General features: G+C 39.4%; 1 protein-coding gene across 1 annotated transcript in view; it reads right to left on the bottom strand.

Moving 5' to 3' along the window:
- LRCH3 (leucine rich repeats and calponin homology domain containing 3) overlaps nt 1-23,032 on the bottom strand; it is a 62,265-nt gene extending 39,233 nt beyond the window's left edge. The window contains exon 1 of the mRNA XM_059822502.1: nt 22,795-23,032. Coding sequence (XP_059678485.1) covers nt 22,795-23,032 — 238 coding nt within the window. The remainder of the gene's footprint in view (nt 1-22,794) is intronic.
- Between the last annotated feature and the right edge of the window lie 958 nt (nt 23,033-23,990).

Raw genomic sequence — 23,990 nt, 5'->3', positions numbered from 1 at the left:
TATTTTTTTAACAAATAATATATCATGAAGAAGCAATTGATAACTGTCAAATCAACCAAGAAGTAATCAGTGTGATGCAGATTATTTGCTTTAATATGTATGTGCACACCCTTGCTGCTTGACATACCATAAAATGCAAAGAGCAAACAACTAATTCCCCCCCAAATGCACAAATGCTGAATTTCACTATGAATAAGCATATGAGTGAAATATGGCTATTAGAATTTGCACTAGGATTGACTTGTTTGTGTTCACATTTCACAGGTTAAAATTACTGTTACCAGAAATCTGCTTTAAAAAAGGTTCTTCTAGCCTGCTAAAAATGGATGCATTTCCTTGAAGGCAAGATCATGTGGAATTTTGGCAAAGGGGAAGCGTTCTTTGGAACTAAGCTCTTTGTGAAAGATAAAAAAGCCAACAGTACAAATACAAAATGAAATCTCAGAGCGAAGTCAGATCACTGACCTTTTCCATCTTAATTGGGATTCCGTTCAGAAAGCCAGCAAATCCAATGTTAAATGCGACTAGAGAATACACTAAGTTTAAAATTGCATTATTTGGCATTAAACGTAAACTCTTCCTGCTCAAAGAATAATGTTCCTCTAATATCAAACATTAGAAGGGCTGTGTTCACACATCTTTAACTTAAGCTGTAACACAAATTTTGTCTCCAAAGGAAAATCACCGATGCATAAAAATGCACTGTTTAAGGTACTGGGTACTGTAACTCACTACAGATGCTATAAAGAGAGTGAGCTGCAGCTCAACTGTTGCTGGCACTCAAACTAGCTGGGCGGTGGTGAATTCCAATTCATCACGAGATGCTAATGTGATCAGTCCACTAATCCTGTTGTGATGGGAATATGGCTTTGGCTCTCATTCCAATTAACTACAACAATGAAGGCCAGTTCTAGGCCTGGCCTGTGCTACAAAATTTTCTTGATAAAAATCTGCCTTTTGTCACTGGAGATCTGCATGTGCTCCCCACACACTTTTGAATCTTTATTTATTTATTTTTTTAAATGTAAACCAGCAAAGCGTCGATTTTTGGCTGTCTGTTCAAAACCAAAAGTCAGCAACCACCATAACACCTGCTGGCAAAACGCTAATGTAAGAGAGATTGTGACATTATGTCAGCAGCTCTAAACTGTGGGCTCCCACCCATGATGTATAATGTCTTCTATAACAACCCAGTTGCAGCTGTGTGACATCAGCCATGAATGTGCTGCAGCGATGCAACAATGCTGGTATCTGTGAATTGATTTGAATCCCGATGGTGACACTGGCTGCTATACACTGCCCTCAACTAGGATGAATTCATTTGAAGGGCAAGAAAATGTTCTCTTTTCCCTAAAACTATGAAGCATGCCTTGTAACTTAAAAGCACACTCACAGTTTTCCTTTTATACCAGACAAATAGAAGATATATTAGCTTGCAGCTTACAGACAACTATCAATAATTAGATAAGCCAATCAATGACCAGGAGGCTTACAGCCAGTATAGTAATAAAAGTAAAAAGGCTGAATGAAGGTTATAAGAGGACAAAGTACAACTGTTCAAGAAGAAATGTGCTCAAAATCTGGAACTGTGTAAACAAACTTTTTTCCCATGTACACAACTTAAAGACCAGAAGCAAACTCCACAGTTTCACAATGATAAGAACAAAACCGCAATCACCAGCTTCTCATAAAACACTGAAGAATATCCTTGAAGCAGTTGATGTAATCTCGCAGATATGGAAAGCAGCTCACCTGAACAACTCATTTACAACTGCTGCTCCGGAAGAGTCAGGCTGCTCCCTGGAAATCAACTGCTTAGGTTACAGGCATCTTTCAGGTAACATCACTAAACAGATCTTTTGAGGAATGTGATGCCATTTGATTGCTCAATTAGGACATTTAGGATCAACCCTATTAGAACGATTACTTTTTGTTTGTCATTCATTCTATTAGCCAAATAAATTCATGCATATTGATCCTGGTTTTATGAATCGATTTATTTCACCTCCCAAACATTTCAGAACTTGAAGTGAAAATCTGAGAAGAGCAATGCTTGCGATCCTGCTGCTTTTCAGGAAAAATTCCCCTAAAGCTACTAAAAGAAAATGAATAAAATGAAAGCATAGCCCTAAGCAGATGAGCTACTGGTATTATTGCACTGACTTTTCTTGCACAAGAAAACTAGAAATTATCATAAAAGAATACCTCTGGGATATAATTCGGATGCCGTTGGTCTCTGTACTCAGTACCTGGGAATGTTTTCTTTCCTAAGTACTGAAAACGTTGGCATCCTTAGAGCTTCATTTCATACCTGGAGCACTTAGTGACACAGGAGGGGTGATTTTACCTCTTCCTGCCTGCTGTGATGTAACACTACCACTTTTGTCATACCTTAATTTAAAACAAACCTCAGAAATGTCATCTCCTAACTCACCTAACTACCTGCCAGTCCTGTCAAACCTGAACTTTTCCCAACTATTCTCCCATGTATCTAAGATATACTTCTTGTAAGCCTATTAAGTTAAGGTGAAAGAAGGTGGCATTTACTGAACCAAAATGAGGCTATTCTTTCTTTGTTTTACCTAGGTAATGCACACTGCTGATGCGATAGCACCACTGCCCAAGCTCGAATACCGGAGTAACAGGTATAATGAAGACTTTTCATCTAAATTATTTTTGTAGCCCTGTAATGAAATACATCCCTCAATTTCTAGCTTCAATTTCCACTATCTCATGAAGGAAAATTAGATTCATCCATCCTTGATACACTTACCACATTTCAATTCTCAGCAGATCCATTCTTGCTATGTACAATCACATTTCTACTTAGCAGCAGTACTAGAAGCATTAAACTCTGTTATAACCGTTTCCATGGACTAACATTTTGTAACCACGAATCTCCAACATGCTGTTTTTTTGCAACATGAACAGGCTATGATTTCTGCAGTTACAGAAAACGAGGCAAAGGTTAGTGGTTTCTCCCAAATGTCAACGTGGCGGTGCTATGCCTAGAATGCAGAGGTGCTTACCACCAAAGCAGACTTCACCAACCTGAGAATATACTGCATAACATGCAGAACAAATTGAAAGATTACACTTCACACTGAAATCAGCCCTCTAAATTTCCCGCCTTGTGTGCTAAAGACAAGGTTTACAGCATGCTTTTAACCAAAGCTGCTTAACACTGTCCTTTATAAAACCTGTTTCAAATCATTGCCAAATCATTGTCAAGTTTCAGACGTGTGCATCAAAGTTTCACATACGCTATTTCCTCTGGTTACACTTTTATTTTCGAACATTCAATACAAATAACAAAGCTTCTTGCCAAAGTTTTTAAAAAAACAAAAAAAATCCCTCACTTCTCTGAAGAACTCTCACAAACCCCTTGCTTGAAGCAATTTTAGTGAGCGAAAACTATGGCCAAAGCATTTACCTTTTCTTTCAACACCTAGATTACAAAAAAAACCCCAAAATGCTAGCCAGGTTTCATAACTCAGGAGCATCTTAACAACAGTCACACAAGGGAGTTTTAAGGAATCTGGTTTCCAAATTACTTGAACTACAGTAGTTTTTTTAGCAGTAAGTTGCCCCTCCAACTCTTCTCCATTAAAACACATCATATAAAAACAAGAAATTAATCAAGTACAACTCTCTTATTGAGCTTAGTCTCTGCAACATTCACCATTCTCTGTTTAGACTAGAAAAATCTAGGTACAAAGACCTGTAGGGACTTTAATTATACTAAATAAGAAAACTCAGTCATACCTGGGATCAAAAAGGAAAACAGTATATTCTAAGCACCAACTCCCATTCTCCCTTCCTTTTTTCTCTCCACATGATTTTAATGCATATTTGCTGTAGTTTAGCTTTCTCTTTTACACATGAATGAAAACCTCACAGATGTCACCATAAAAAAACACTGACTAAACACAAACACATATTTTACAGTCCTGCACTTAACATCAGCTGCTGTACATCCTCTGACAAGAAGGCACATTCCCAACAAAAGCATGATTTTCTCACAGGAGCAGACCACATGACTACTGCAAGAGGAGGATAAATATTCTAATCAGAGTAACAATTTGGAATACAATGCCACTTCCTCTGAGAAATAATCCAATTTTCGTTTTGCAAGGAATAACATTACTTGTTTATCGAAAACAAAAAACAAACCCCAAAAACCAGTGGAAACTATAGAACACCATTATACAGTTGTTCTTGTGTGGTTACTGGAGAACAGGCAAGACTGACAAACTCCAGTCCCTGCAAGGAACTGAGAACTCCTAATATTCTGTCGACTCCAGTTGCTTTTCCTCTAGTTGGCTCTAGAGCAGGAAAATCTGTAGCCTAAATGAAGCAAACTGTTACGTCAAGTATTATTTATTAATTTTTCAATGTAGACCCTGTCTTCACAGTCAGCCACTCCAAGCCAGTGAAGGGAATGATTCCTTACTGGCCATGTGTTATCATCCCCTCCCTTGTCCCAGCACTCCTGATTGTGCAGCCACACAGCCAGTTGGGTCTCATTACCGAGAACAAATCCTGCAAAAAAACAAAGCCACAAATAGTTTTCAGCCCTTCTGAGACATGATCTGATTCATGCTGCACTTGTGTAATCTCTAACATCAATATAAGGGAGAGGATGAGAATGTGTGGCTCATGTGTAGGGAAGAAAGGGACCATGACTTGTGGCAGTAGCTGGGATTTGGACTAGCTGGTGTATAGTAACCATGAAACTGCACTTTTTTTGGTTGCTTAAGACACACACTTCTAATAAAACAGAGTTCTTTTCAGACTAACAAATACATGGTTGTGTTCAGGGATTTATTCCCAAGTTTTGCTCATTACAGATATGTACGTGTGTACACAGCATGGTATTTTAATGATGGCACACAGTGGAGCAAAGAAAATACTTCAGGAACGAGATGCACCCAGTTTTCAGATGAGCAGGGAGCAGAATTCAGTGGCTTTAAAAGGGAGGCAGATAAAGGAAGTCAGATGACCTACCAGCTGGGCCTTATGACTGGTCAGCAAGCAATGGGAGAGACTACAGACAGAATACAAACTGCAACTGCATGCACTGCTACAGCAGAGATGATGCAAAATGGAACTGTTTATCCACATTTGAAAATAAGGATTAATTCTAACCCCTTCCTATGGGGTTTGGGGTTAAAGAAGTTTTTACATATGCTCTACTTCCAACTTCTGGTAGACACCACCACACACCCCCCAGCCCTCTCCCCAATCTTCTCTCTTGCAGCAATTTCATTCCCTTTCCTCACTAAACTTGGGCATCCAGCCAACAGCATAATCATGCTTCTCTTTCAAACAACCCTAAAACAAAGCCAAACAAACTAAAATAAGTGAAAGTTGGAGAATGTTGCAAGAGATCTAACACTGAGGAAATGAAACAGAGTCTCCAGCTCACCGGTTAAATCCGGTTAAATTGGGGAAGTTCAGTTCCTCACTGGCCAGCTACATTGCAGGTCCTTCTGTTTTTTTGTGCAAAGCATACATACGATATTTATCTCCAGGGAGAGTAGCCTTTGGACTACACCTACAAAGCTGGTAAGGCTGCATACACTCCTTCATTGATAACCCTGGTTTAAAGGAGGCTATTTTGTTTTGACCCAAACCTACTCGTTGTTGACCTTAAACTAAAAAAGAAAACAAAAGAAAAAAGTCAAATCATAGCATGAAACCAGTATGTCTAGCCTTTTATACTAGTTTAACCAAGACAGTTTGAAATGATATCTGAAAGCCTTGGAGATACACCTCTGGGATCCAACTATACTGGTGTAAAATTATCGCCTCTATTGGATACTCATTACCAGCCCTTTACTGTAAGCTACTGATTCTGCAATGCTTGTGTCAGCATTTCCCGATTCACATCAGGCAGAAAAACAGTCAAGTTAGCTCACATGATTTTTTAAGTTGTTTAAACTACTCTTGCAAATTTTGCCTGAAGCTAACTTGGGGAGGACTTGCATGAACTGTATCTCTAGCGGATACATAAGGGCAGTAACTTCCTTTGGCAGCACAGTCTCCTTAAAGTAGCTGTTATCTGCACATTGACAAACAAGTTGAAGCCTTGCCTTTACAAAAAAAGTTTAGAAAAAGCCGGGGGGAAGAAAGAAAACAACTTTTGAAAGGCCATCTTTAATCAGGATTTTCTAAGCAGACATTACTTGGAATTGAATCAGATCAAAGTCCTCATTACTTAAGTAGTCTATTTTCTTCTGACATTAAGCAACCATCTCAGCTAAAACAAAGGACACTAACCTTGTTTTGTAAATGTTTTGCTGCAACACCATCGCTTAGAATCATTACACAGTTCAGATTTGCTGCTTTGATTCAGGCCCTCAATCCCAGCATACACAACATGAAATTTACCTCTCCTCCGTTATTTCTTCCCCCTCTGTTTTTATTTTAAGACAACTGCTTTTCTCAGTTCTCACACTCAGGATCATGGAGAATGAATACCAGTAAATGGACATACTCCCAACCAAAAGCATCAGTGCTTTCCACTATTTTTGCTTCCCATAAGCCTGAGCTGGTCTTGTCCCATATTATTCAGGAAAGACATACCTCCCTTCTATGGATTCTCTTCCCCAATCGAGAAACGATTTCTCATTTTCTTTTACATCTCTTCACCTTCCCATGAATACTTTAAGAGACAACTGACCACTCAAGACTTGAGTAAAACTTCTCACTTTCACAGGGGCAGAACTAACTTAGTTGTCACTTCATAACTTACAGCAACTTGTTCTTGGTGATCTCGTTTACAGTGCAGAGGAGAGATGAACTGCTGCACAGATGTAGGAATGAATGTGGCAAAGGGCCGCAACTTCCTCAACTTGCTGTGACAGTGTCTCCTGAAACTATACTCAAGCTTCATTAAACTTCAGTTGAAGACATTCTTTTGCAGGCTTGAGTTGGAATGCTGAATCTCAAAGTCAAGTCACTTAACAATACTCTTTTTTTTAATCTTGTTTTAAATTAAAAAGCTTGCTATTGTCATTATAAAACTTGTCCTCACATCACGGTAAGCGGTACTCAAAACCACGCTTCAGTACAGGACACAAGGCAAGCTGCCACCTCCAGAACAGCGGGCTGAGCTAGTACTGGAACAGGAAGACATTTGCTCGTTAAGAGAGGAGAGAAGCCTCTGTGTTCTACAGGGCAACTTTTCATTTCCTTACTTCTGTAAGTTTAAAGAAACGCATTTTTCTCACAGTCCAGAGACCAGCCAGTAAGTACTCAAAGGGCTTCAAGGTCTTCACACACATCATCATCTCCTTCAACTCCATTTCTCTCACCTTTCCCTTTTTATATGGAAAACTTGTAGCATGAAGTATGTACATAAGGTACCACACACACAAGAAGTCATGTAAAATACAAGAGACTCCTGCCAAGAAACTATACTGCACATACAACTTCTCCTCACAAAAAGGACAGGAAAATAAAAATATCATAAATATTATTTCCTCCATTTCATGATTAGGCTTTAAGATATTATGCTAGATACCATAGTCTATACCATAAAATACATAGCCAACTTTCAATTATTCAGAAAAGGAGGGGGAAAGGAGAGCCTGATAACATGGATAAAGCAATACCACAGGTTAACATAAACCATAATGCAGACTGTGTACAACAATAAGTAACAACTCTGCTGACAAGAGTATCAAGACCTCCTAGGTAGCACTGAGCCAGGCTAGAAAACCCCTACAAAGCAGCACAGTGCCTTTTATATGAACTTATGCTGTCCAAGCTGGTGCTCCCACCACCAGCTTAGACACTCCAAGCACACCTACTAGGTTGTTAAACCACCCTGAACAACCTGTTCATAGCTATGGGGAGTTCTCCCTGAAGAGACTATCAGTGAGGAAGATTGTCTTTTACTGTCACTTTACTTAATGCTCTGCTCTAGCTTTCATCTATATCAGTGAAAAATCTCATATATTCAGCAATTCCAACGGCTCTGCAACTAAACCGTAACTTGGGGAAGGAGACCTGGTATGGAATAAAGGCAGGAATAGGTCAGTCAGGAGAGCTGGAAATGTAAAATGCAACCAACAAAGACTTCATATTTCCACCATTCATTTATTTATTTTATAAATGCTAGCAATGACTTCAATTCATCTTAATATTGTACATTAAATTCTCCATCTATGAGTATTTTCACATGTCAGCTAATATAATAGCAATAATATCACTAACAGCTGCAATTTACCTAGTAACACATTAGTTTTGCATATTCTCCCTATATATTTCATTGATAGTTCAAAATGTTACCTTACTCCCTTTTTTTCACAGACAGTTTAAGTAGAATGATATATTAAAATCAGCAATAGATGGAAAGAGCATAAAGAAAAACATTTTAGCTGTGAATACATTTCAGAATGTCTTAAGCGTTGAATTAGAAACAAGCCAGCTCAAACCAGAACTGAAAATTCAAAGGTCCTAAAAAGCAAAGTGAGTAATTTCACATAAAAAGGCCAATTACTTTCAGAGAAAGGCAAGTATTTGTATGAAATTTTATGCCTGTTATTACTGCATTTTTCTGAAGCTCTTAATAGAGTGCCTCTGTATTTATGGCACTTAGATACAGCTTCATCAGACTATGCAGTAAGGTCACCAAATATGTCTCATACCACCGCAGACACTACTCTGTCTTCAGCAGGACGGTATTTTATTGAGGAGAAAAGTCAATAAAGTCCAACAGTCAAAAGTCCTATGTTCTTTTAATGACTCCTTGAGGCCATCTCTCATGCTGACATCATCCCTAACAAAAAAAGCCTGTTACACTTTACACAGCAGCACTGCAATTTTCAATAGGACAATTATTGCCAGAATTCTAGAAAAAGAGCTGGAGTCTTACCAAGTCATCTGTGCAGTACAAGCCATTTTGGTGTCAAGAAATAGAACAACAGTATAGGATATGTATGGAAAATATCCCGTATCAAACAGAGAGAACAGCCAAATGAGGAGATAAATGACAGCAATTGCCAAAACATGTGTTCATAATATGAAATAAATTTTGAATCTGGAAACCATAAAAGCCATCCTCAGTCAAAATCACACCATGCAGATGTTAGCAGGGCTCAAGGACTACAGAACTGGTGGTCACAATTTCATACATCTTCACTTTTTTTAAAAGCCAAGGTTGCTAAAAGCTAGTAGCAAGGCTATCAAAATGATTGTTACATTCTCAAATTAATATTTGAGGTGAATTGTATACATCTTTTCACAAAAAAACAAACATTATGAACCCCTGGCAGCAAACACACAAAACAAAATCCAAACTCATCTGACTACAACTGAAAATAGATTTTTTTTTCAAAACCAAACCAAACCCATCCTGTTCAGGAAAATGCTTAAGTCAAGGTTTAACAGTAAATATTGTTCTTAAGAGGCTGTGATGGAAATTAATCTCAAACTGCAGTAGTCACTTTCAAAGTTTTTGTCTGGTTGGCTCTATCCCTCAAGCCCCTTCTGAGAAAGATCATTTTTGTGCATGTGACAACTCTATCCATCCTGGCCCAGTACAAACCACATGAAGCAGGAGAAAAAGGAGAACGAAAGCTTTTTGCCTTGCTAGAAGAATTCTTGACAAACACTGAGCCACAGAAGAAAAGCTGCATGGCAACTGCCCACACTGCACAACAACGATGAGAATTCCAATTCCAGAGATCTCCATTATTCCATTTCATAATTACTATTTTAAATGCTAGTATTTTTAGAGCTCTACAAAAACCTTATTAAAAAGAGTGTTAATTCGCAAATGTGTAAAAAACCCAAAAGGAAAAATCTCAAAGTTACGAAGAAACTGCTTCATACATGCTAACAGACGGACACAAGCATGACACTCGAAATGTATGAAAGTGTACTAGTGCTCCTCAGCAACATGACACCCTGCCTTCTGCCCACTGCTTATGAAATACTTGACTGTGTTCCAGCAGAGCAGGGTTTAATTTTACAAGAGCACTTCACAAAGTTAGCAGTGACGGGAAGTGTGCAGTAAACGAACTCCTCCCCCCAACACCCCAGATAAAGTGTCTTCAGGTACAAAAGGAATTACCCAACTAAACAAATCGACTTAAAAAACCCACAACATTTTAAAGCAAAAGACATAAAAAGAGCTTTGAAAATGGAGCTAGAACTATTGCCAGATTCTAAGTCCATATGCAAACCTCTGGATCCATCTATTATTATTTTTTCCTATTAAAAATTATGAACATTGTTAAAAACATACATTTAGTATTTATTCAATCCATTTATCTTTCCCAAAACCTCACTAGGATAACAGGTTTGGGTAAAAAGAGAGACAACAGTCTTCAACTTAGGTGATAAGCATCTTGCAGGTAAACTAGTAGTTCCAGCACCGCAAGAAAATGCCAAACACATCCAACCCCAAACCACAGAAAATAGTCCCACTGCAACAATCACTCCCTGGATTTTAATCAAGAGACTTAATGGAAATAATTCAACAACTTTCAGCTTTCAGAAGTCTGCACAGAGGAGTGGGGAGATAGGAGAGAAGGGCTTTGATGCAGCAAGGGTACTGGATAGCTTAAGAGTCCTGAAATTACAGATTTGAGTTTCACTGAATAGCAAAGAATAAGCCAATGAATCACATGCAGCAAAACGGAAGGGTTATACACTGAAAATAATTGGCCCTTATATGCAATTTTTAAAGCCGTTATAAAAACGGCATAGCATTAAAAGATTAATTTAGCTTCAGCATAAATATGGAAGTGATCAGCAGAAAGAAAGCAGTAAGGGTAGGAAAATGTGAGTCAAGCAGGATATTTGAAGTTTATAAAAAGAGAAAAATTATGATAAAGCACTAACAAAGGTGATGGTACTGAATATTTCTCTTGCCCTGAAAGTAATATTGATCTCATTACTATAAGTACAAGATGATGAAGAAAATCTATCCCGAGATCACTAGAAGCACAGAAATGCATCTCTACTTCTAACAGAAGTATAATAAAGTTCTTCAGGCTACTATAAAGCAAGAATAAGAAACTTGTAAGAAGTCTCACCATAAAATATATTTGAAAATAAAACCATTTTAATTTATATTTCACCTCAAAATATTTAAAATTCTTTACATGCAAGAATTTTCCCATCTCTATTAAACTGCAACTACAGCCAAAGAAGAAACAGCTGTTACAATTGTGACAAGAAATACTACATAAAAGAAATACAGAGCACTATTTCATTGATGCAGAGTAAGATAGCAAGAGTGGCATCGATCATAAGACAAGATGCCATAAACTGATTAAAAATTTGGTAAATGAAAATTTGCCACTGGAGTTTGACATCCCCTGAAAAAGTTACCACCGCCAGCAGGAATGGAACTACAGCAGGAATGACTCTTCTGTCACAAGAGCTACACAGAAAAGTTGTCATGTGGAAAGTAACATGAAGAAAGCTCTTGAACAGCTGGAGTGAAATAAAGTTTATTACAGTGAAGTTATACTGATGCTACAGGTATGAAGCAAAATTAAAGCTACATTTACAACTTAATATGCACACACACATGTATTAAACACTTGTTCATTAATCTTCTCTCTCATCATGGAAGGTGCTACCTGTCAGAGGTAGGCTGACTGTTTTGTGAATCAAGATCTCCAGAACACCACAAACTATTTTTGCTTATCAAAAAGGACGTTTCCAGCTTTACAACTATTAACAACCCTAGTTCCTCCTAAGTACTGCCATCCCTGCACAACATCCAATTTTATGAGATCACATAATGTAGTAATATAGTTTCAAATCAACTGGCATAGAAATAAAATACAAAGGCATATAAAAAAACTCTTTCAACAAATTTACTCTATGTGCAATATAAAACTTGAAACAAAACTAAACTCAAGTCTCCCAAATAAGATGGATGGCTTATGATTTCTTTTTTCCCTCCTCTCTTCATGGGCCACAAACTGTGCTTTCTACCTTTAAAATTACGTGACTTGGCCTGAGAAGTAAAACGATACACCAAACAAGTTCTTCTATAAAAGCCTCTGACACAAGCACGTATCGCTGTGCTAACAGCGAGGAAGCAGGATGTACCACACAAATTAGAGAAAGCAAGATGCAAAGCGACAGGAGACGCAGTGGTAGAAGGATTTCTTTAAGGTCAAAAACAGAGAATGGAAATAGAATAGGCAAATCTAAGAAGCATAATTTATTTTAAGTATGAACACATTTTCTTCTAAGAATAGAATAGAACGTTATGGTGCAGAAAAAGTTAAACTCAAGAAAAACATATGAAGTGTGTTAACTTCGTAAGGAATAAAGTTTTCTGGCAAGGAAAGCCATGTTCAAAGATTTATTTTATTAGTACATTAATACTTTTGTCTAGATGAAATTCTATGAACTGGAAGAGATTCTTGCATTAAGTAACAAAAATGCTCTTTTGAAAAAAGCAGGAAGAGCAATCAAGATTTGCAACCTGTAATATAGTACTGCCAAGGTATTCTCAATATCTGAAAGAATAAATTTTTAGAAAGCATGGTATGCAGAGGTGTTTGTGGTCACAAAAGTATCCTCAAAAACATAATATAAGTTTCAGATATAAGATACAAGTAGTTTGTACCACGCTATTCATTCATACTTATCATTTTTCTTATTTATTCAACATGATCATATTCATCACAAGTTCAAGCATGCAGATGGTTGTAATGATATGGAAAAAGTGTAGGAAGTTAAATCTGTAAAAAATATTGTATATCACAACGAATAAAGTTCTCAAAATAATTACAATACAGGTGCGTTTTTGTAAAGTGTCACCCTGGGAAAAAGTTAATTCTTCAAATTATTACAAGCCAAATCGGAGAGAAACTATGGCTTTATCTTCATATTAAGGTTCGTATGGGTTTTTTTAATAAGCACATACTCATAAAAACATATTTCTGGTAGTATAAATAAACCTTCAGGTAAACAGTAACAGCTTGTAAAAATAATGGTTTTGAATAGGAAACCAGCCTCCTTCTTACTCTACATGAAGAGAGAATAAATCTCTCACTCAACACCATTTCCCATACAACAATACATTCACCATATCAATTAGCCAAGAGAAAGAAAGATGTAATACTTCAGGAAGATTTTAAATAGTTGCTGTGCATTTGGGCACTAACAGAATAAACCAAAAACTTCCACCTCTTATTTCAAATTACAAGTTAATGTTTATTTTTCCCCTCAGGGAAAATTAAAACCCAGCAGGGATAAAAATTGTGAACTAGTATCTTAAAAACAAAAAACTAAGAAAAATTTATTAAATTTATCATAGTAAGAAATTTGCAGTTAAATGTTGTCTTATGATATATGACAGCACCTTTAAATTAAAAATTAAATTTGAAAAGCTGATTTTAAAAAAATGTGTTTTCAATAAGAACAGGAACTACAAGACAGACTGAACCTTATCAGTTATGGGAGGGGCGTGGGGGGTAGTATTCTCCATGAAAACCTCCTTCATGATACTCAGAATGAAAAGCTAGCATTTAATCACCAGTGAAGGGTATCGACAGTGAAGCTTCTAGGCTTTCCTTCTTATGCTATAACTTTCAACGGTAATTATAACAATCTTCTGACACATAGGCATCCCTGAATGATGTGATATGATTTGCATGGCAGCAGAACAGAGCCATGCAATATATAATACTTAAATATTTCGCAACACATTTACAGCTCAAATGATCAATCTGCTGTTTTAGCGTAGATGGGTTCCAATGATAATTTTTTCCCCTGCTAAGTGACAAATCTACCCACCCCTTGGCAAGCCAGCAGAATAAAAGGAAGTAGCAGATATTTTATGGGCTCATAACCACATTCAGTTGCGGCCTTCTACAAAAACATTTATTCCATAGCTGAGCTTGGAGTCAATGTAATGGCATGCACCTAATTGTCCTACTATTATGAAGCTCAATGACTCTCTGACTCTTAGACAGCAGCGTGTATGACACCAACTCAAAGACCAGTAAAAGCCTTGGGCTATGACTGAACTAAGAGGTAATATATATGGCCATAAATAATAGTAATAATGAATTAAGCAGGTTTAAATTACTACTTGTCTCATCAGCACCCTAAAATTAATGTTCTCCTCAGATTTAAAAGGAATTTTCTACCAAACGTTAAGATACTGATTACTCCTCTTTTTACTGTGCTAACAGCTTGGATGAGAAGACTGGAGTTGGCAATGAGAGAGGCATTTGAGACAGGGCAAGATTAACAAGGGAAGAAGAAAAGATTAAGACATGGAATCACAGAATCACTAAGGTTGGAAAAGACCTGCAAGACCATCCAGTCCAACCATCAACTAACACCACCATGCCCATTAAACCATGTCCCACAATGCCTCGTCCACACATTTCTTGAAGCTGGGATTAAGGAGAGGAAAAAAAAAATGGGTGGCAAAAGGGACAGAAGTGAGATAACATATTGCTGGGGACAAGACATGTGACATGAACACACAGGGGAACCCCAACCTGCTAGAGCACAATCCCCTCCAGTACCAAGTACAGAACCCAAGACCTGCACATCCCACCACCCCTCTGCTCTGAAACATCTATACAACTCAGGCAGAGCATCCCACTCTACAAACAGGTCCCAGGGAATGACAACCTACTGCTATCTGATCGGCTCAGGTAAGAGACCTGACAGACGTAAAGGTTTGAATTGTCCTGATGAGTCATGTGGGTGCCAGCATGATTCCACATGACTTAATCTAGAAATTCAGACTGAAATTCAGCCTGAATTTATAATTCAGTGTTAGAAAAGTAACCCGAAAAGGGCACTGATATTTTGTACAGAAAAAACTCAGTTAAAAACTTATGTAAGACTGCAAAATCAAGCACACAAACTGTACAGTCTGTAATCAAAGATGCCCATGTAACTTTAATTGCTCATTTCCTGTGCATATCTACTGTCCACAGGTCTTTAACAACCACACACTACTTTTCATTCCTCTTCAAGATTTTTCTGTTCAAGTAGATTTCTTCAAAACAAGATTAAATTGCTGTAGAATCAGGACTGATCACAGTAACTGTCTTATGCAAGAGACTGAAAAACTGTTAGGGAACAAATCAGGGAATTACAGAAAGAGGAAGGGATGGCTAACCTGAAAGCTGGTGAACACTGCTTTGGAAAAACGGATTGCATCCTGTCAGTGCCATGTATTTCCTACACAATACCAAGCAAATCTTACAAACTAATTTTTCCAAAGGTAGTAATTAATCTCATATTTCGATTTTTCTAGATGTTTGGATTGATTTCCAGTACTCCTGGGGAATCACCAGGGCATCTGAAGTTAATAAGAACTGCATTTAAAAAAATAGATTAACCTGTAATAGCTGGGTTGCCTAAAAGTTCAGGCACTAAGTGTTTTGAGTTTGGTACCCTAAATCAGCAAATGTTTTCAAACTTTATACAATCCCAAGCTTCATGTATGTAAAATGCAGTAACACCACCTTGCCTCACTTCACAGAGATTACATGAAAAATAGTGCTTGAAACCTTTTCAATAGCAGGGAGCACTACCCAGAAGCTCAAGGAAACAATAACACATTTCTGTATTCTGCTTATTGTTGAAATTTAGCTCTGAATAAAGAGACTAAAATTCCCATGGGTCATTGAACAATGGGTGAAAAAAATTGAAGAGCTGCTTGCTAATCCTACTGCTCTCTGCACAGACCAGACTATGCTTAAAAACAGTATGTTCCAGCAGGCAACACACGGGCTGCATAGCAAGTGGGATTTTTTAGGTATATCCTCATCTTTGAGTGCTTGAACTACCTTTAGAGAAGACTATGACTGTAAATACTTTAACTTTCAAATCAATAACATGACCAGCTAGAAAAGAACAAAGACTCTCCTCACTCTAAGGAGACTTCTGGGCTCTGTCAGTAAAAGCAGCAGTTTGTAGTGTAGAATCGTAAGTAAGTGAGGCTGAAGTAAAGGACTATTGAGACAATTTTGGGGACTTCAAAGTGAAAAGTAAAGCCCTCTTCCTGCATATATACAAAAGTACTAACTTATGCAAAACAATATAAAGAAAAGACCACAATGTATTACCCTTTGCATCTTTCCTAAATATCTATAGTTCAGAGAACTAAAGCAATATTTTAACTCTAATGCACTGATACAGTCTAACCACCAAGACACTTTTAATGTGAATGGGTTTTCACCCCTCCACTTTGGAGAGGGGGGCATAGCAGATGAAGAAATCACACTGCACAGCCCATGACTTCAGCTAAATACACAACTGCAATTCATTCAAGCTGTTTGGCTAACATCAGAAACCATGAGATCCAAGCCTGATTAGTTATTAAAGAGAGAAGAACCCTTGATTTGAGTTATAGCCTTTTCTTTAGCTACCATGTAATTTTATATTTAACACATGCTATATAATTTGCAGTGTTTGTTGTAACTAATTCTTTACTGCTGGTTCTTCTACTGAAGAAACTAATTATGTCTACCCCAGTCTAAAGCTAAACCTAAACCATCAGTTTAAAATTACTTGCATAAAATAACGCACTTTGCCAAATGAAGGCATGAGATCCAAATCTGTCAGCAGTAAAGTTTCACTGAATGCTCTATGAGCCATGCTCTAAAAGAAAAAATTCCTAGGCCCACTGACTCAAAGGCTAGCACGTTGTTTTACAGAAGAAAAATCAGCAAATTTACAACAAGTAAAGGCAAAAAGTTACAAAATAGAGTTAAGGTGTTATTTTACAATTGATGCGAGTCAATTTAAGCGTACACATCTGCCAAAACAGGCTCTCTCATTCTCGTCACCCCATACAGTCTTTCCACCTTTTCTGTTTGCTGGCATTCATGCACATGTGAAAACGTAGCGAGCTGTCCAAGGATTTGATCCAAATGCGACCTAGTTACTGGTTGAGTTTTCAGCCAGGTAAGTATGAAACAGCTTGCTGGCAGGCAATATGATTGCTGGTGTTGACTGTGCAGCAGGAGATGAAGACAGAACTTCCCCTTTTGGCATCCGCATAGGACCTGGATCACATTAGGCTGAGTATTTACGACTGACTTCAGGGAGTACTTAACCAATATAAATTTGCTACCTCCAAGCACAGGTACAGCCACAGAAGAGGGCTGGAAACACCACAAGAGAAACAAAGACATTTCCTTTTTTCCTAAACTAATTTGTCCTTCATGTGACTGCAGGACTCAGTATATTCACCTATCAATCCCTCTCCTCTTTACTTTTTATATAGTTACAGTTATCTCCAAAAATATAACTAAGACTGTGTATGCAGACAAGACAGTATTAAAAAAAAGTCTGATCCTGATGGAGGCAGGGAAGTGGAAGACTACTAGGGTAGTAACTAGAAACACGTGCAATCCTGAACACACTCAGAAGATTTTACTGGTAGTAAAAGTTTGACTGTGGGACTTTTTTTTGTTTTAAAAGATCAGCTCACTAAACAAAGGCATTCCAAATGTCACGTATTACTTTTATTGCAATAAGGCTTAGAAACTACAAGCTCAGACTCCACTCTCCCAGCTGCTATAAAACATTAGGCAAAAAGACTGCCTGTGTGCCAAGAACCTTTGAGCATTACTGCAGGCCTCAGCTCTCCATCAAAACCCAATACAACCCACTCAACAAAAACGAACTATAAACTACGACAGTCAGCTTCTCTCCACATTCTGAGGGTAACAAAAAAAGCAAGAGAGCTGACCTCAATTTACCAACTTACCAAAGCACCACTCTCCGATAATTCCATTAGCCTAGACTAAGAATTGCCACTATTTATGACAGAACACACATGAGATCCAGACTTTCTAATAACAGAAACATAACAAGAATGAAAACAAGAGGGAGCAATAGCCAAATTATAAAGGGACTGACACAAGTAGGAAAGTAGGAAGTAAGACCAAAAAAATGGAACAAGCTAGATTACCATCTAAAGTCTCAGGAAAGACTGTCATCCTCCCTCCTTCTCACCCCTACAGCTACTAGAACATCTGGACAGTGTATTTCTGGGTTTTGATAAGGGTAGAGGCAAGTGTACAAATCTGAGCACAAGAATCTGAACTACCCTAATGAAATTTTAGTTTGATTTTTGATACTGAAGCTTTAGATAATTTAAGTACCAACACTGTAAACTCTTCTGATAAATAGCCTGCAACTTGAACAAAGAACAATCCCATTTCCTTCCAAGTTATCTTAAAGTTCATAATAAAATTACGTTAAAGATACAGTAACCCAAAGAGGTTTTTTCTTTTTTTCAAACAATTATTTAATTTTAGGATGGTTTGGATTTGGCTGTTGTGGCTTTAAGAACAAATGTTTGGGAAATACGGCCACTGCTGTATGAGCCATACTTTACTTCTCAAGCTGTTTTACATTTCATCAGGTAATATCAACTACATTTCTGGCAGGAAATAAAAATACCAGTGAGACCTCTTACTGCAGAACACTCGTATAGTCACTGTAATCCTTCTAAATGCACGCAAACACTTAGCATATAGAAATTTTATTGACACTATGGTCAGATTTTACTGTTTCTATGGAGAGCTGGTAAGAACAAAACTACAGATACCTTATTGGCAAAGTCATTCAAAAGGTAGTAGCAGACAATTTTTTTCTTCCTTTTCAGAGTCTTGCTATCCTTTTGCACTACTAATATATTCCAGAAACAAGACATAGTACTCTGCATGTAATTATCTTACTAGTTGATTTCCATACAACAGACATTTCTTTTATTGCATAAATTCACATATTCCCATCTTCTCCTTTAAAAATGCAGATAGTGAGTGGTTTAGGTAATTATGGCTGTCATGGAGGGTTTGACAAATAACTCTTCTGCTCAATGTATGCTTTAGGCCACTGGGAAAGCTGTCAAATAATGACATCAGAGCCTACACTAACACTGGCAAAAGGCAACTGTGCTTCCTTTCATATATAACTCAGATGGTTTATAGCCCTTCCTTTTCCTATTCCCTGGTTGAGAAAAAGAGTGGAATGAGCAAATGGGTTATAATTCAACCCAGATAAAATCGGGATAGATAATGCAGGTTCAATGAAAGTGTATTTAAGAGAAAGAGAAGCGCATCCTTGCAGAAGATTGCTCATTCTTTATCATCAATAAGCTTTGTAAGCTTGAGTCACTTCCTAAAACTCCAATTAAGTTGTAAGGGATGAGCATAAAGAACAGCTGCTTTCCCCTCTTTCAGTATCTAAGTTGTTATTACACTGCATTTCTTGTACAGGAGCTATCCCACATGTACAAGAATGCGAGATGGACTACTGCATCACACACTGTGGGGAGCTACCTTCCTGCTAATCCATTCCAAAGCTCTCAAGCATAGACTGCCCCATCTTCAATTTGATTTTATATTATGTGATCTTAATTCCAGTCAAAGTGCAAAACAACCAGAAACTCACTATTACTTCAATGCCTGAACTTACCTGCTCAGTTCTGAGAACAACCTTGAGCATTGATCTTGGTTTAAAAAGCCTTCTGTGGGTCTTCACCATCTGGAAGACAGCAGTGCCCAGAAGCAGCTAAGGCTCTGACATTACTGGAGAATTCACTTTCCAGTGAAAAGTTTAGTGGCTGAGGCGAATGATTAATGAGGAACTTAATTTTTTCCACTGATGCCTAACAGAAATATTATATTAACTTCCAGAATAAAAATGCAGCAAACCTGATCTGGTCATATGGTTTAGTTTTAGGTAGTCCTGCAAGAAGCAGGGAGCTGGACTCAATGATCCTTATGGATCCCTTCCAACTTGACATATTCTATGATTCTATCATCTCTTTATCAAACATTTTTCCAAAGTTAAGTCACACCTGCCAGAAACTCAGCTCTGATGATTGTTTAGTGAGCGGTTAAGAATGGTACCTAGAAGCTATTACAGCTTGAGCACCAAGGTTAGTATTACTGTCAACTCTGAACTCATAGAAGATCCAAAGAAATGTGATCTTCCCACTGATTTAACATTTGAAAATGTACCTTATGGCTGATACCTACCTAAAGGGATTCTCCCTCTGCCCATCATCAACCTCAAAGTCTGCACAGAGCACCCAACTAAACTTGATCAAGCATCTAATCTCTAACGCCCTGTTCCTACTGACCCGCTTTGCTGGTTCATCTGCATTAACAACAGCTTCCAGGCAAGGCCAGTGATTCTGTTAAGGCTTAAGGCTATGCTAGATGCTGGTTTTCTAGCAATGTAGTACATTGATGTGAGGGATGTGATTCATTCCCACCTCTTTAGCATCGATGCAGTTACAGTGACATGCAATTACGTTTATTACTGCAAGAACGGGAATGAGCTATACCCGTATAACATGACCCACACTAAGAGGTGTCTATTCTGGCACATAAAAAGGAGTAAGATTTGCATAGACATTGTTTTGTCTTCAGTTTTATAGTTTGGGAGTAATTCCAACGACTTTTATGAAACTCCACACACACGCCCCACCTGTGCTGCTTTGAGTCTTTGCGGCACAGCATGCAGGAAGGCACTTGGAGTCTACAGTCTAGGGGGTTATTTAAAGTGTTTATAACACCTAACACATATACGTTATACCATATTATTTGTGGATACTCCCATACAAAAGAATTGGAAGTTACACAACAAAGAAACTGACACGGAGAAAGAAGTGGATTAAAATTGTAGCTGAGCACTCAACTGAAAACTGGGGGTCAGAAACACTTGTATGGATTTTCTTCCACTGCCCAGCCTTATTCAAAACAAAAAAGTCATAGAACAGACCACGCCAAAAAAAGGCGCAAGATTAAGTTATTCACAGCAACCTTCAGAACAGATAATTTAAACAGAGTATGTCCCCCCAATAAGCTTTGCTTCTTACAACTTAAGAACAGTTCTAGCTTTTTTCTAAGGTTCATTGTGATGATAAATGCACAAAAGTGTATGGTATGCACTGCTGCTTATTAGCATTTAATGCTTCTTGAACAACTACAATGCAAATGTTCATCACAATGGATGGGAACCTTGGTGGAAACAAGAATTCCCACAAATTGTTTAAAAGTACAGTAAATGAATAGTATTATAAACAAAAAGCCCAAATCCCTCAAAAACGCGTATGTTGTATTTGCTTACAGATTAGCCCACTACACATTCATTGTGCAACTGCATTTGTAGAAAATCCTTTGAACAAAAAAATTTTCCTAACAAGAAGTGTTTTCTATTTATAGACGTGTTCAAGTCAAACAAACCCCATCTGTCTCAAAGTCTGATTGGGTGGTGTGGGTTTTTTTGTATTAGTGACAAATTTTTGCATAAATAGGATGTTACAGGACAGAGTATGAAGTCAGACGACATTAAAGCAGGCTCCATTTTGAATTACTTAACTGAGAGTGTATCAACACACTTACTAACAACCATGGTAACTTTCAAAAGGTGATGTTTGGAGTTGATTTCTAAAGATAGTTTATTTCTAAGCTATAACTCAACATAAAACAGGAGAAAATCTAAATGACTACATAGGAAGTGATCAAAGCTACAAACAAATGGCATGCTGACACGTTTTAAAACTACTTTTACTTCAGTTACACAACTAGACAGTGAAAACAAACTAAATTTGCTCTATATAATGCATTAAGAAAACTTCTACATCCTGCAAAAACTTTCAGCACTTCCCAAGTCTCATCTCTCCATTCAATACAGTAGTATGTAAACATACTCCACAAATGTGTTTTTGCTTATGATCAAGGCGCTTAGAGGGAAAGTATACATTTTTAGTCTACTCCTATGAATATATTTGAGGAACAGAGGGAAAAAAACCAGCTCTATTGCTTACTGTACCTTGTGAAGTATTTCTTAGAAGTTCTTAATATTTTTATCCATACAGTACAGGAGGAAAAAAAAGAAAAGGGACATGATTCTACTTAAAGTACCTTTCATATCTTGCTTATGGCTGTCATAAGTGACAATAATAGCAGCGTAGGAGCGCAAGAAACAGTTGTCTTGAGCACATGCACACCTGACAGCCCTTCTTGGAAAGCTAGTTTCTCCTATCAAGAGTACAAGATGAGAGATGGTGAGAGTGCCTATATATGTGTATATACACACACACACTCTCACATATACATACATCAGAACAAGCACATGCCTGGCTAAAACCACATCAGTGAGTAGCAGTACTGAGAAAAGCCTCATAACTCGTTTTAAAACAGCCTCCAACAAAGGAAACACCTCTAGAGTGGAGACGACGAAGAAAAAAACCCAACAAATGGAGATTATCTCACCGGCAAGACCCACGACGGGGAGAGGAAGGAGCACCCTGCAACAGCTCCTCCATCCTGCCTCTCAGCCGAGGAGAGGAAGGGCGGAGAGCGAAGGGAGGAGGCGAAAGCATGAAGGAGAAACGGCCCAAGAGAAGAAACATGCCAAGCATCGCCTCCAGAGAGAGCGGGGGGGAAATCCCCCTCTACACCCAGACATACACTCTTGAAAAGAAATGGGGGAGAACCCTTCAAACACACACTGAAGAAGTTTCTCCTCCTCATGCATCCAGCTTCAATTTACGGAAAAGACAGCAAATTGATCACCTCAATCTCACTCTTAGCGGGGGGCTGGCTGTCCTGTCCCCCACAACGCCCCCTCAGAGGGCGTTGCGGGGGGGAAGACAGTCAGCCGCCCCCCCCGCCCCCAGCCCTCTCTGATGGGGAGTCGCCAGGCCCCGCCAGACCGGCTACCCCCAGCCCTGAGGCGCTTCCGAGGGCAGGGCAAGGCGTTCCCTACCCCTCTTCCCTTCTGTCTCGGCCCCCTCAACGCCGCGTCCCTCACCGGCCTGGGTGGTGTCGCTGAGGTCGTGGTTGGCGGCGCTGGCCCGCGGGTAGTCACGGAGCTTCCTGCCGCTCAAACTGAGGGTACCGCTGGCCGCCGCTTCTTCTAATGCTCGGTCCAAGGAGCGGCTCCACGAACCCGGACCGGAGGGACCAGGTGTCGGAGGACAAGCCGCCGCGTTCCCCGCCGGCATCACGGCGGAACCGCCCTCCGGCGCCGCCAGCACCGCGGCCGCCATTTCCCCCCCGCCGCAGCCCGCTGCTGCTGCTGCTGCTGCTGCTGCTACTCCGGCTTCGCGCGCCACTGCGCAGGCGCGGGGAAGCCCAGTGACGGGCAGCGAGGGCGCATGCGCCAGCCGTGACAGGCCGCGGAGGGCGCGTGCGCAGCCGCCCGCCCGCCCGCGGGTACAGCTGCGGCGCGGGGCAGCTCGTTAAAATAACCCGAAACATCTTTTCGGGTCCGATTTTTCCACTCGCCTGGGGTAATCCGGCGTGCGAGGGTGCTCACCTCCCCTTGAACATGGCTGCAGTGCCCGCACACCATCTGAAATGCAGAAAGATTCTCGTTTACCCGCCCAGGTGGGCCACCGCACCGGCTGCTCGGCACAGGCGGGCTTTCGGGCGAGAACTGCTCACCGGTGCCGGGTGCGCCGTCAGACCCCTTCCAGCAGCAAACCACGGAGAAAAGGCACATCACTGAACCAGGCGGGAAAAGCACCAACTGCTCCATGCTTTTTTCCTTGATGTCATCGATCCTTAAAAGGTCGCACCCTTTGCAATGTCCAAACAAAGGCCAGTCTTGCTCCGGGAAAGCAGGATCAGCGGCTTCCCCTGGAGCTGCTGCGTCTCTGAGCAGCGCCTGAAGCTGGCAACCGCACAGGCTTGAGCTGGTACCGAAGAACAAAGACTGCAGATCATCTGGTGCCAAAGCACTCACCATACTCAACGCCTTACCAAACGTATTTACAGGCAGTATTTTCTTGCTGCACCACCAATTAATAGCAGCATTTCCACAGCTTATGCAAGCCTCCTGCCAGCATCACACTGGAGAACACGACGGCGGTCGTTTATCAGGGTGATCCTGTAATACAAGGTTTAGATGACAGTGACTTCTCGCTAGCACGACATGTCACAGCAACATGAAAACCCATGCTTGGGCTGACAGATTAAGGGATCTGGTACTATACTCACACCAAA

The sequence above is a fragment of the Gavia stellata genome, chromosome 11 (assembly GCF_030936135.1).
Source record: "Gavia stellata isolate bGavSte3 chromosome 11, bGavSte3.hap2, whole genome shotgun sequence".
NCBI lineage: Eukaryota > Metazoa > Chordata > Aves > Gaviiformes > Gaviidae > Gavia > Gavia stellata.
The sequence above is the reverse complement of the archived record's forward strand: the minus strand, read 5'-3'. Positions and strand labels throughout refer to the sequence as shown.